The sequence below is a fragment of the Taudactylus pleione genome, unplaced genomic scaffold (assembly GCF_031769625.1).
Source record: "Taudactylus pleione unplaced genomic scaffold, aTauple2 ptg000535l, whole genome shotgun sequence".
NCBI lineage: Eukaryota > Metazoa > Chordata > Amphibia > Anura > Myobatrachidae > Taudactylus > Taudactylus pleione.
This window is the reverse complement of record NW_028284937.1, coordinates 537,184-551,536: the sequence shown is the minus strand read 5'-3', so window position 1 is coordinate 551,536 and position 14,353 is coordinate 537,184. Positions and strand designations below refer to the sequence as shown.

At 44.0% G+C, this 14,353-nt stretch overlaps 1 protein-coding gene across 1 annotated transcript in view; it reads left to right on the top strand.

The window, feature by feature from the left end:
• Positions 1–12,894, top strand: part of NECTIN2 (nectin cell adhesion molecule 2) — a 73,985-nt gene extending 61,091 nt beyond the window's left edge. The window contains exons 7-9 of the mRNA XM_088450905.1: positions 284–344; positions 5,702–5,770; positions 12,117–12,894. Of these exons, the coding sequence (XP_088307031.1) occupies positions 284–344; positions 5,702–5,770; positions 12,117–12,281 (295 nt within the window). The 3' untranslated portion in view covers positions 12,282–12,894. The remainder of the gene's footprint in view (positions 1–283; positions 345–5,701; positions 5,771–12,116) is intronic.
• The last annotated feature ends 1,459 nt before the right edge of the window (positions 12,895–14,353 follow it).

Below are 14,353 nucleotides of genomic sequence, written 5' to 3'. Positions count from 1 at the left end.
TGCTACCTATTCGCATCACTTAAGACACATTTGACAGTAAAAAGTCACACAAATAGAAGCTCGTTGCTACCGCGTCACGCCACGGCATGGTGCGACTAGAGGGGCTATTTAACTCGCAAGATAGTAACATGTATGTTGACATATCTGTATCTCTGCAGCACTGCTGGTATTTCTCTTCACTTCTGTACCCAAACTACCGGGTGTTTATTTCCTTCCTTACTTGGCTCTTTTCATTCTTACATCATGCCTGTATCGGCTCTCATTATATTTTCCTGTCCATCAGGTTCGAGGGGCCACCAGCGTATAAACCACCACCTCCGTCTGTAAAGATGCAAACAGAAAAGGTAAGAAACCCCAATATTTGTTCTACTTTACACGACACATTGCATAAAAACAAACAAAAACCATTTAAGGTACTTGCTCTTTAATAATAATCCTCTCCTTCGTTAATCTCCCACCCATATGGTACACTGGGAGTCAGGTCTTAGTACGACATCTGTGCCCTTCAGTCTAAAACATGCTCTGTAACATCTCTAGCGTGTGACTGCAGGTATTTTATACAACTAGCTGTTGTGATTTACTTTGCTATCGGCTGGGGATCCCTAGTGACTTAGGCATAGATTGGAACTAGTGAAACTGTGAGGTGGTGGTTGTGGAACTAAAAGTCCCAGCCTACCCTGGCAGCCACAACTATACACGTTGTGGCATTAAAATCTGTTGTCAGGGAGATAATGGGGATGATGTAAGCAGGAGCCATGTGCGGTCTCCGACAGAGGCAAGAGTTAAGCATTGTAGGTAACGCTAGACAGAGTTAGCAAGCAAAGTAGGATATGATTTCCAAAACTGCATCTATTAGAAGAAGTAACTGTACAAGTAAGTCATCAAAAATTGTATTTGACCTTAAATTTAAAATGGGGATAGAACAACATGTAGCCAATCAGATAATGAAAACTCTCACAGCAGCACAGCATTTTAAGAGATATACAGGAAGTGTTGCTGTTGTGGGAAGTACTAACGCGTTACAGATGGGATGGGGGTAAATCATTCGAAAATTACCTGGAGTTCAGAGATGCAGCAACTGTACATTAATTAGTGAAACAACAGAACTTTGCCAACTGGAAAGTCAAGCAGTTCACATGCTCGTTTACAAAGTGTATCGCTGCTCTACCATTATTTCCTGTTGGGGGCTGGTCCTACGGCAATAACACAACACCCCATCCCCCCACACACAATTCTTGGTGCTGGACCAGCCACCACTGCATATAAGTGACGGGCACATCAATCTCCAGTCTGCAGTACAGCAAAATTATTGTGGAAGAAGTATTATTTTATAAAGTACAAGAGTTTTAACTTATTTAAAATTAAGTCTACCTAAGCCTAGTTAAGCTTAACCTATTTTATAGTTATTTTATTTTTTATTACCAGTTATTTATATAGTGCATACATATTCTGCAGCGCTTTACAGAGAATATTTAGCCATTCACATCAGTCTCTGCCCCAGTAGAGCTTACAATCTATATTCCCTACCACATGCTGACACACATACAGACAGTGGCGTCACTACGGGGGTGCGGGGGGTGCGGCCCGCATCGGGTGTCACCCTTCAAGAGGGTGACACCAAAAAGAGCAACACACACACACATGCGGGCCGCACGCCAGCCACAGACCCGTCCGTTGCCCGCACACCCCCTGCCGACCCCAAATAGACTGGCCCTGCAGCCGCCGCTGCAGGTGAGTTAAGTCTCTCACTGCGGTGCGGCCGGCGTTCAGAGCCACACACAGGCACAGAGCATCTCTCTTTGCCTGTGTGTGGCTCTGGCCGCTGGCCGCGGTGACGTCATCAGGCACGCGGCACGCCGGCTGAAGGGGAAATATACCTTTCCATTCTGGGAAGGAGAAGAAGGAGGTGTGTGCCCGCCGCCCGGACAAGCCAGCCTGGACTTCGTAAAGGAAGGTAAGTAGTACTGTACAGGGGTGGGGGCACAGCATAAGCAGCGTTACTGGGGCCACTGCATATTGGCACTACTGGGGATAGTGTATAGAGGGCACAGTATAAGGGTACTACTGGGGGCACAGCATAAGGGGCATTACTGTCTGGGGACAATGCATAAGGGGAGCTCCTGGGGGTATTATATAAGGGGTGCTACTGGGGGTACTATATAAGGGGCATTGCATAAGGGGCGCTACTGGGGTACTGTATAAGGGGCACTGCATAAGGGACGCTACTGGGGCCACTGTGTAAGGGCACTAGTGGGGGCACAGTATATGGGGGTCTAATACAGGAGGCATTGCATGATGGGCTATAATACAGGGGGCATTGCATATTGGGCACAGCTGCAGGGTACATTGCATAAAGCGGCACTACTTAAGGGGGAACTGCTTAAATGGGCAGAGCTACAGGGGGCATTGCATAAGGGGCACTACTACTGGGGGCATTGTTTAAGGGGCACTACTATGGGCATTGTGTATAAGGGTCACTAATGTGGGCATTATGTAAAAAGGGCACTACTGTGGGCATTGTGTAAAAGGGGCACTACTGTGTGTCGTAACATAAATAAGGGACACTAATTTATGGTGCAATGTGAATAAGGGGCACTATGTGCGGTGTAATGTGAATAAGATTGTGCTACTGTGCGTTGTAATTTGAATTGGGGATAGTATTGTATGAACATGCCATTTTCTTTCGCGATCACGCCCCTTTTTTGCACCATGTGCCTTAGGCGCATGCTGTCCTTTTATTGCTAAATTGCTGAGGATGGGGCGGTCATTCCACCACGTCTCTAGGACCACTTTAAGCACTGCTACCCAGAATACCGGGCGTGGCATCATTACGCCCGCCGGATGCGCCCGGCATCCTGGGAGGAGCACAATGTGAATGCTGGACAGGTAAGGGGGAAAAGTTTGCGGCGCTGCGCATCTTGGTCTCAATTTTTTATTTTTGGGTGGAGGGGGGGGTGTCACCATGCATTACAGCACCAGGTGACACCAACCCTAGTGACGCCTCTGCATACAGACTAGGGTTATTTTGTTGTTGGGAACCAATTAACCTACCAGTATATTATTGGATTGTGGGAGGAAACCGCAGTACCCGGAGGAAACAGAGTCACTGGAAGAACATGCAAACTCCACAGAGTTAGGGACATGGACCCAAGACCTCAGTGCTGTGAGGCAGTAAGGCTAACATTACACCATCCATGCTGCCACCCCTTAATACATGCAGGAAAAAAAACATATTGGCTTAGACAGGAGTTTGTTTTTCTCTAGTGGTTTAACTGGATATTCACTGGTTAGGAATGTAAAGGTGCAAAGTCCACAGTTTCCTAAAGGACTCAATCCTGTTTTATCTCCTGTTTCATCAAGCAATGTTTATTTGTGTGACCAGTACATCTAGATTACCACATAGATTTGTGATTTACTGGTTCTCAATTCTCATAGTTGTTCTGAGTTACCACCAAATGAATTTGCCGTGGAACTTCCTTGTTGGGCTGAGTCTAACGAGGTATTTGTAGTTTATAGAAGATTTTGTAGACTTAAGCTGAATACACACTTGAAGATTTTCTGTCCATCCATCCAACTAGTTGATTGATTGGAATGAAAATCTGGAAAGGTATGAAAGCAAATGACAATCAGCAACTTGCTCCCTAACACCGGAAAATGGACAAAAACTGTTGTTTGAACACATTGTTTAGATCAAACTTATCTGATGACCATTTTCATCAGTTTTCTGGCATTTAGGAGCAAATTGCTGATCATTAGTTACTCCCATACGTTACCAGATTTTCATTCCAATCAATCAACTAGTTGATGGTTGGACAGAAATCTTTACGTGTGTACCCAGCCTTACTGTATAGGGACAGGGACTCCCATGTTATTAGCATAGCTCCAATGTCAGCTGGCTACTGGTAGATTCAGGATACCTGTACTGTATTCCTACTTGCAGCAGGTTCACAAACAGGGGTGACCTGATTCATAAACAGTGTTTACTTCAAATGCTATATTTTTTTCATACTGTTGGGTGACCCAGGGACTGAATCAAATGTTTGTCATTGACATAAGGAATCCAATGAGAGCAGCTATCTCAGTGGCATTTATAAATGGCCCTTTTTGAGATCACAGCGCTTCACTTTTTTTCCCATTTTGTTATGTTACAGCCTTATTCCAAAATTGAATAAATTCATTTTTGTCCTCAAATTTCTACACACAATATCCCATAATGACAATGTGTAAAAAGTTTTTTTTGAGATTTTTGCAAATTTAATAATAAAAATTAAAAAAAAACAAGAAATCACATGTACATAAGTATTCACAGCCTTTGCTCAATACTTTTGTTTTTGCACCTTTGGCAGCATTTACAGCCTCAAGTCTTTCTGATGCCACAAGCCTGGCACACCTATTTTGGGCAGTTTCGCCCATTCCTCTTTGCAGCACCTCTCAAGCTCCATCAGGTTGGATGGGAGGCGTCTGTGCACAGCCATTTTCAGATCTCTCCAGAGATGTTCAATTGGATTCAAGTCTGGGCTCTGGCAGGGCCACTCAAGGACATTCACAGACATTCACAGAGTTGTCCTGAAGCCACTCCTTTGATATCTTGGCTGTGTGCTTAGGGTCGTTGTCCTGCTGAAAGATGAACAGTCACCACAGTCTGAGGTCAAGAGCGCTCTGGTGCAGGTTTTCATCCAGATGTCTCTGTACATTGCTGCATTCATCTTTCCCTCTATCCTGATTTGTTCTCCAGTTCCTGCCGCTGAAAAATAACCCACAGCGTGATACTGCCACCACCATGCTTCACTGCAGGGATGGTATTGGTCTGGTGTTGAGCGGCGCCTGGTTTCCTCCAAACATAACGCCTGGCATTGACGCCAAAGAGTTCAATCTTTTGTTTCTCCTGGCCTGAGAGTCCTTCAGGTGCATTTTGGCAAACTCCAGGCGGGCTGCCATGTGCTTTTTACTAAAGAGTGGCTTCCGTCTGGCCACTCTACCATACAGGCCTGATTGGTGGATTGCTGCAGAGATGGTTGTCCTTCTGGAAGGTTCTCCTCTCTCCACAGAGGAATGCTGTTGCTCTGACAAAGTGACCATCGGGTTCTTTGTCACCTCCCTGACTAGGGCCCTTCTCAAATGATCGCTCAGTTTAGACGGCCGCCCAACTCTAGGAAGAATCTTGGTGGTTCAGAACATCTTCCATTTATGGAGGCCACTGTGCTCATTGGGACCTTCAAAGCAGCAGATATTTTTCTGTACCCTTCCCCAGAATTGTGCCTCGAGACAATCCTGTCTCTGAGGTCTACAGACAATTCCTTGGACTTCATGCTTGGTTTGTGCTCTGACATGCACTGTCAAGTGTGGGACCTTATATAGACAGGTGTATGCCTTTCAAAATCATGTCCAAACAACTGAATTTACCACAGGTAGACTCCATTTAAGCTGTAGGAACATCTCAAGGATGATCAGTGGAAACAGGATGCACCTGAGCTCAATTTTGAGCTTCATGGCAAAGGCTGTGAATACTTATGTCATTATGTGGTATTGTGTGTAGAATTTTAAGGACAAAAATGAATTTATTCAATTTTTGAATAAGGCTGTAACATAACAAAATGTGGAAAAACTGGAACGCTGTATATGGTCGCACATGCTACTGATTCCTCCGGATGAGCCAGAATGAATAAGAATTTGAAAGTAAAATATGCTCTTTTTTTCTCAGTTTGCAGGAGAAGAGATTCCCTTGAAGAGCCCCCCTCAGGCACCTGAAATCACACATGAGCAGGAAATGGTAAAGTATTAGGCAATATAGGATTAATCACCCCCTCCTCAGCCTCCCTGAGCAGGTCTGGTTTGATGCTATACCTCTACGTGAGAACTTTGTATAATTTCTAATCCAGTCAATTAGATTAATTTGTCCATGATTATGGAAATAGGCAAATTAGGGCCTGTTGATAGAACTTGGAGAGAGCTAAATAGGGAATTCTAAGTTTAGAGAATTCTATTGTCCAGGCAGATTTGTTTACTTCCGTTGATCTTATGTAGGACTACAGCTCCTCTGTATACATTACACTTACATGCAGTGCAGAGACCCCGGTTTATCCCTCTTATCCTGCAGACAACAAAAATAAACATATCTGCCTGCACAATGGAATTTTCTGATGGTGGGTGGGGACCCCTCCTCCCTTCCTTTAAGAAACATTGGTATACTACAGAGTAGGGAAAAGTTCTCACAATAAAAATATATGCAAAAGGTAGAAGTGTGATTAAATTTACCCTGCTAACTAACCCAGTCTACGTGTCCTGTACTGGGAAATTGTGACATTGCTATGGCAACAGCAGATGTACACTGTTCTTCATAGAGAGATTTGTTGTGATCCCTTAGTTATATTGTGCACAGCACTGTGTAATCAGGGCCTCTTGTACAGTCGTGGCAATTCATCCTGGTAAAATGGGAATATCCGTGCAGCAGCGCTGCGCACACAAAGAACAACACTCTGTATTTGGTTTTGGCTGCCTTTTTTTGCTTATGACTCTCTGCTTAGGCAGAAGTAGGCTGGGGACAGTAAGGATGTGTTCACGTAATGGCCACTGAGGTAGACTTAGACATGACAGGAGAATATTTTGCAGGTACTGGCGCCCTGGTGCAAAATACTTAGTCCTGATGATCGCCAACATCTTCTAATGGCTTGGCTGCATCTGGTGCCCTCACACTGAACATAAATAAATCATTGGTGTGGCTGATATATTATACGAAGTCGCAGCTATCTTTTACCATTGCTTATATTTGCATTGAGACCATGACTGGAAAGACAGCTCCTATTTGACTTTCAAAGGATGGACGTTAAGGTTGTAGTTTTATTTTATATTTGTGTCGGTATTTAATTGTATTGTACATGACAAATGCAACTTTTGCCTTTATTGTACCTTTTGTATATAACACTTCATTACAGTATTATATTGCATACAAGTTGGGTAATGGGGCTTTAGCATTAACGACTTAAGCTGGGTACACACTGGCAGATATATTTGCTGATCAATGGATATCGGGTTCCCGTCGCCCAGTGTGTACCAGCGATATGTCTGAACGACGTCGTACACAGACATATCGCGTCAGCTCTGCTGCACAGCCAATGCCCAATCTATCTGCAGATATATTGGGGCATCGTGCGACACGCCCCGAGCCAGCGGGACCCGCAGCAGAAGACAGATGATGGTTGCTCAGTGTGTATGAACGACCATCATCTGCAGATATATCTGTTCAGTGTGTACCCAACCGGGCCGGATTAAGGGGGGGCGACAGGGGCGGTCGTCCCTCGGCCCCCACACACAGAGGGGCCCCCACACAGGGTGATGTGACAGCAGCACCTGTTTCCGGGTGGAGGCTCTGGGGGAGAGGGGGGCCACCGGCTTCACGCTAGAGCATGACCCCCGACACACTTATTCCCCCCTTACACTGCCCACATTTGACGCGGAGCCAATATGACAAGCCCCGCCCACGTGATGCAGGAAATGTGGGAGCGGGGCTTGCTGTATAGGCTCCGCCCCCAATGTGAACTGTGTAAGGGGAAATAAGTGTGTCGGGGGTAATGCCTGAGTCGAGGAGGTGCCTGGTCCTATTGCAGCCTGTACCAGCAGGAACTGCTGCATCAATAGTAAAAATGTACTGTATGTGTACTGCTTTAGTGTGTGTATAATATATGAATGTGTTATTGTGTATACTGTGTACATATGTGTCAATGTGTGTATATGTGTTAGTGTGGGTACGCTGATTATGTGTATGTGTGAGTGTTTGCCCCTGTCTTCATGTGGCTTGGGGGAAGCCTTTATGTGGGGCATTCGGGGGGGGGGGGGGGAAGCTTGGTTCTTTGTGGCTAGAAGGAGGCCCCCACAACTTAGTTGCCCTGGGGCCCCCACAAGCCTTAATCCGGCCCTGGTACCCAGTTTAACACTGCTAGGCCACATCTGGCTTAAACTAGTGTGTGTGTGCCAATGTTGCACAACTAGACGCATCTTCAGTAAACACGGAGAATTGCATTTTTTTCCCCCTGTCTGCAGTTTACGCAAAATGCATCTTAAGGTGGGTACACACTACAGAGCTATATCTGCAAATGATGGTCGTTCATACACACTGAACGGCCATCATCTGCATGCTGCAGTGGGTCAGGCCGGCCTGGGGACCTAATCACGGGACCTCATGGCAACGCCCCCATCAGGGAAAAAAACCCATTTGTCTCGCGCGCTGGGGAGGGGGGCGCTGTGTTCCCCTCAGCCCAGCGCACAGCCAATGGGGGGCACGATCAGCGTGATTGCTCCCCCCCTTTTGGCATAGGAGATTCTCCGGCTGCTGCTTTAGCAGCCTCGTACTGTCTCCCAGTGCAGCCCAGCACACAGCAGTGTGTGCTGGGCTGCTGTGACCTAAGAGGGATTGGGAGCGGTGCCAGACTCTGGTAATTAGTACCCGCTCGTGGCTCCCCCCCTTCTCGGTGCCATGTACGGGCAATCGGCTGATTGCCCGTACACACTTGCCGATGGACGGATATGTCTGCAGATATATCTGTTCATCAGCTGTGCAGCACAGCCAATGCGATATGTCTGAACGACGACGTTCAGACATATCGTCGGTACACACTGGCCGATGGAGGCACGATATATCGGCCAATATATCGGCCAGTGTGTACCCAGCATAACTGTACATGAGCTCCGTATGATTAATAGTAATGCAGTAACAAATTACCAATCAGACCCTAAATGGAGCCCTGCTCACAGGAGTTTCTGATCTAAAAGAGTATTTACAACAATTGTATAGCAGGGACATACTAGGGGGTAAATTTACTAAATCGAGAGTTTTTACAAGTGGAGATGTTACCTATAGCAACCAATCAGATTCTACTTAACATTTAACTAGCATCTTCTAGAACATAATAGCTAGAATCTGATTTGTTGCTGTGGGCAACATCTCCACTTCTAAAAACTCTCACCTTAGTAAATTTACCCCTAGAACTCTATGGAGTTCATGTATTAAGCAGTGAAAATCGTGGAGGAGTGAACTAGTGGAGAAGTCGCCCATAACAATCATTCTGATTTGAAGTAGCATTTGTCAAGTACAGTCTATAAAATAATAGGTAGGAGCTAATTGGTTGCTATGAGCAACTTCTCAACACTTTTCACTGCTTTATACATAAACTCCTATGTGTTGTACGGAAATGAAGCGGTGAACAATTAGCATGTCTTGTGGCACAGGCTTTCTCTAGGTCTCCAAAAAAGTGGTGACTGGTGTCCACATCCACATAGGAAAGTTCATGTTATGATTTGTTTATTTTCGTTGTCGATAGATACGACAACAGATCTGCTCTGTAGATGCAATGTCTAATGCATGGACCTGAGCTTATCTAGAGACTTATTTAAGGGCAGCAGAAAGAAACCAATCAGCCTGGATAATTCAGCCCTTTGAAGATGGACATTTCCTTTAAGATCTCCTGGAGAATAAATGACCATTACTTGTGAACTCAGAACCTCTGCTGATTATCATGAGCCTGGATACTGTCAAAGCTATGTGTGTTCAATCAAATATACACACCACAGCTGTTATAAAGTCAGCACCACCCACAGTGATCAGAAGGTCGTATTGTAAAAAAAAATGGTAGAGTTTAATGTTCATCTAAAATCAAGCAGTAAAACCTTAATTCCAGCTACTTCTTCCCAAATAAAAACAAGTAGAAGACACTTAACTGAATGTACATTAAAATGGATAGATAAATTCTAAAAAAAAAAAAAAAAAGCCATAGTAAATAAAATACAAGAAGGTTTTAGATAATCATATCATTAAACTATAGACACTTTAAGAAATGGGGGAGCCAGTACTGGCCCCTTCCTCTACACTGGCACGAGCACCGAGGAGAACATGACACTGTGCCAGAGTCTACTTGCACGTATCTGGATGAAAATGATGCTGGCACAATTTTCCCAGTCATTTCTGGCGCTTCGGGTGAAATGTAAATATAGTCTACGGGTGCAGGATGTATGGTGTGAACTGCACACCCCTGCATCAAACAAAAAAGAATGTGCGCTTATATTTGTTCTACGTCATGCAGACGCTGGCCACTTGTCTCCCACCTCTTTACGTGACTTGTTTCCCTCTCCTGGATGCAGAATAAGAACGTATTGCATATATAGAAGCCTCTAGGCACATAGTAGCTCCGAATTAGGAAGAAAACAGATGACCTGTATCCAAGTATAACCCCCCTGAGAAGCATTAACACGGTACTTATTCATCATGCATCGGATCCATTTATAAAACAATGGGGGACAAGCAAGGTGCCAGACGTCTGCCTGATGTGCATATACTATTGTACATCTAAAAACATCTTTCATTTGATCTATTGTGGCTTTCTCTAACCATATTTAGAGTTAGGAGTAAATCCAGCGAATAGGTGCACATTTCCTCCTGGACATGCCATACCACTGTACAAGAGGTGCAGGCGCAATGTATATTTGAATGCAGGGGAAATACTGCCGGCTGCTGCTTGTAGCACAGAAACTGGGCAGATTTATTTTTAAACAAAAACAGAAAATAAGGAGGCTAGTGCTCGGTAAATGCCATATTATGTGCAGTGCCAGCTGCATGGCAATATAAATGCCCAGATGGATACAAAACAAAAGGACAGTTGCTGTCAGCACTTGTCTTTACCACTGAAATCTGTATTTATGGAGCAAAACTAAAGTGTGAGGTATTAGTTCTTATTTTCATCAAAACCATTTTGCTTACAGCACACGTCACAGGCCCTCTAATTTCTGCAAGTCCTACATTAACATCATACTTCATATAACATTGAGATGTAGTTACAATTAAAATGCACTCTCCTCAGTCATGGAGGCTTGTAAACCACAATCCGCAAAGCCTTATATATTTGTATTTTAACACTGTGATTTACAGTAGCGCTAGTTTGTACCCCACTCCCAAATTTAAATGTTTATGCTCTTTTTTAAATGTTCTCCCTTTGTAACACAACTTTTACAACTTTTACATTATATCCAGTACATACATGACACATACATGCATGTATTATGTCTAGTACATACATGCCTGTATTATGTACAGTACATACATTACACATACATGCCTGTGTTTTATGCAGTACATACATTACACATACATGCATGTATTATGTCCAGTACATACATGCCTGTATTCTGTCCAGTACATGCATGCCTATTTTTTGTCCAGTACATTACACATACATGCCTGTATTCTGTCTAGTAGATACATGACACGTGCCTGAATTATGTCCAGTATATACCTGAAGCATATGTGCCTGCATTCTGTCCAGTACAAACTTGAGACACACGGTTGCATTCTGTCCACTTCATATATGATGTATACATGCCTGCATTCTGTCCAGTACACACACATGATGCATACATGCATGCATTCTGTTCACTATACACATGATGCATACATGCCTGCATTCTGTTCAGTACACACATGATGCATAAATGCATGCATTCTGTTCACTATACACATGATGCATAAATGCATGCATTCTGTTCACTATACACATGATGCATACATGCCTGCATTCTGTCCAGTACACACACATGATGCATACATGCCTGCATTCTGTCCAGTACACACACATGATGCATTCATGCCTGCATTCTGTCCAGTACACACACATGATGCATACATGCCTGCATTCTGTCCAGTACACACACATGATGCATACATGCCTGCATTCTGTCCACTATACACATGATGCATACATGCCTGCATTCTGTTCAGTACACACATGATGCATACATGCCTGTCTTCTGCCTAATGTGTGCATATATTGTGTCATAGCTTTATGAATATTACATACGTGGCTGTGTACCACCAAGAGCATAAATTCACTCTCACACGCACACACACCTGTATGCCACCCAGTTCATACTTTGCACATACACCTGTTTTCTGCTCAAAAGGTAGAATATTGAGTAAAAATCCTAAAGAGACATAAAATTTCTATTCCTCTCTCTGTAATACAATATACACCCTTGTGTCTAAAGCCTAGTCATACCCAAATTGGGAGATATGCCAGTCAGTACCCAATCTTCTTTTTACAATAAATGTATTGACTCCACTTCTCTCTTTCTAGACACCCCCCAAGTACACGGAGGCCCCAGCATCTTGGCATCATTCTACATACGAGGATGATTATCTGGAACAAGAGAACCCAATTTACAATGAATTTGCCCCCCCAGAAAGTGAATCTCAAAGAGAGGAGAACGGCTTTGTGATGTCTCCTGCAGTGTACGTGTGAGGATCTTGGCCGCCTATATAGGAATAACCTGTCTATGGTCTCGTATACACACCGTGCTGGGATATGTAGGCGTATGTACAATTAGCGTGAGAATATGCCGGTCTGGACTTTGATGAGCAGCACTGCGGTGTCAGATGCCCTGTAAGCACTACAAGCAGAACTTTAATATTCTGTCTTTGTCTATTGTTTAGTACAGTATGACACTGGCTAAGCTTAAATGAGATGTACATGACATTATGTTACATATGGAGCTATGAAGACATTGCACACAGTGATATGCAGTGTGGCTATATGTGTTATCCATGGAGGGTAAGAGGTTATATATGAATGTGAAGGTATATACGCGGTGAAACCAGTTTTCAGTATATAAATCACTGTGATATATCGGGGAAAGGTACGTATGCTGGGGGTGTGTCTGTGGCATGTGTTGGTGTATGTGTACAACTTTTATATAGATTCATTATAAATGTCCTTTTTGATACTGTGATGAAATACCCAAGCTCTGTGAGTCCTGATATTTTTAATAATGGAATAAAAAATCTTTATAGTATTGTGAGATGTGTATGATATTTCCGTAATTATGTAATAAATCATCTGCTGTGCTAACACTAAAGCGGTTCTTGGTCTGACATAGCTATATCTGACAGATAGGGCCGATAATTGTGTGGTGTGTACACAGCACCAGGGCCTGGCGGCCGTTCTAAAACCCGTTGAATTGACTCCCGATCTAGTGAGTGCTGCACACGCTATGTCGGTCCTGCCGTATTGATAATGTAGTGAAATTGCAGAGTGTACGGACATCATCCCAATGTCTGCTAATTAATTAGCATTCACCTACGGAGAGGATACAATTTGGAATCGAAAAGATTGTTTGGAACTAAACGATTATTGGGTAGTGTGTATGGTGTAAGTCGGGCTTTTTCAGATCATCTTAGTTGGTCTGAATTGGTCTAGTCGTTGGCATCGCTGAGCAAAATCTTATTGTGTGTACCAAGCTTAACACTTTACATCCAAAAAGAAAACTCTTCCTCTCGTCTTTGCATCCTTGCAGAGGCTTGTCCTGATATGAGTGCAGAATAGGGAATTTGTTCTATATGGGTATCTGGACTATAGATCTACATGAAAAAGGTCGACAATGTCTAGATAGACACCAGATGTTAGACAGACAATAGGTCGACAGGGACAAAAGGTGGACACACTAAAAGTCGACATGTTCAAATGGTGGACAGGGTCAAAAGGTCAACACACAAATGGACGACACTGTTTTTTTTTTTTGCTTAGGTTTAGGCACTTACCAGAGGGTTAGACGCTTACCCCGACGGTTATGGTTAGGCACTTACCCCGACAGTTAGGGTTAGGCACCAGGAGGGAGGGTTAGGGTTAGGCACTTACCCCGACAGTTAGGGTTAGGCACCAGGAGGGAGGGTTAGACACTTACCCCGGCGGTTAGGGTTAGATGCCAGAAGGGAGGGTTAGGGTTAGGAACTTACCGGAGAGTTAGGGTTAGGCATTAGAAGGGAGGGTTAGGGTCAGGCACCAGGAGGGAGGGTTAGGCACCAAGGGGAGGGTTAGGGAGAAGATTAGGCTTAGAAAACAAATCATGAGTCGACCATTTGTGTGTCAACCATTTCCATGTCAACCTTTTGACCCAGTCAACCATTTGTACCAGTCAACCTTCTTCCATATCGACCTTTAGTGTGTCGACATGTTGTCCTTGTCAACTTTTTGTCCCTGTTATAAAGCCTCCTGCACATGTTAACAGTTTGTTGCACTCATTCCCCACTATGCATGGATGATGATCTGTTTGTCAATCGGGTATCCTGCTTAACTATCAGCTACTTGATGAAAAACCATCCCAAACTGCATAGACCTGCATGTAAGTGCAGCGAGGGGTCATACCCTGGATCAGTCATGGACAATGATGGTGATGTGTCTGTGCCCTGTTGCTGCACAAAGAAAGGAAAACAAAAGTGATTGCAGAAGAAACAATATTCAGTTCGTCATGACAAACAGGTTCATGATGCGATGCACCTCTTATGCTACCTACACACAGTTATGGATTCAGTCATGGT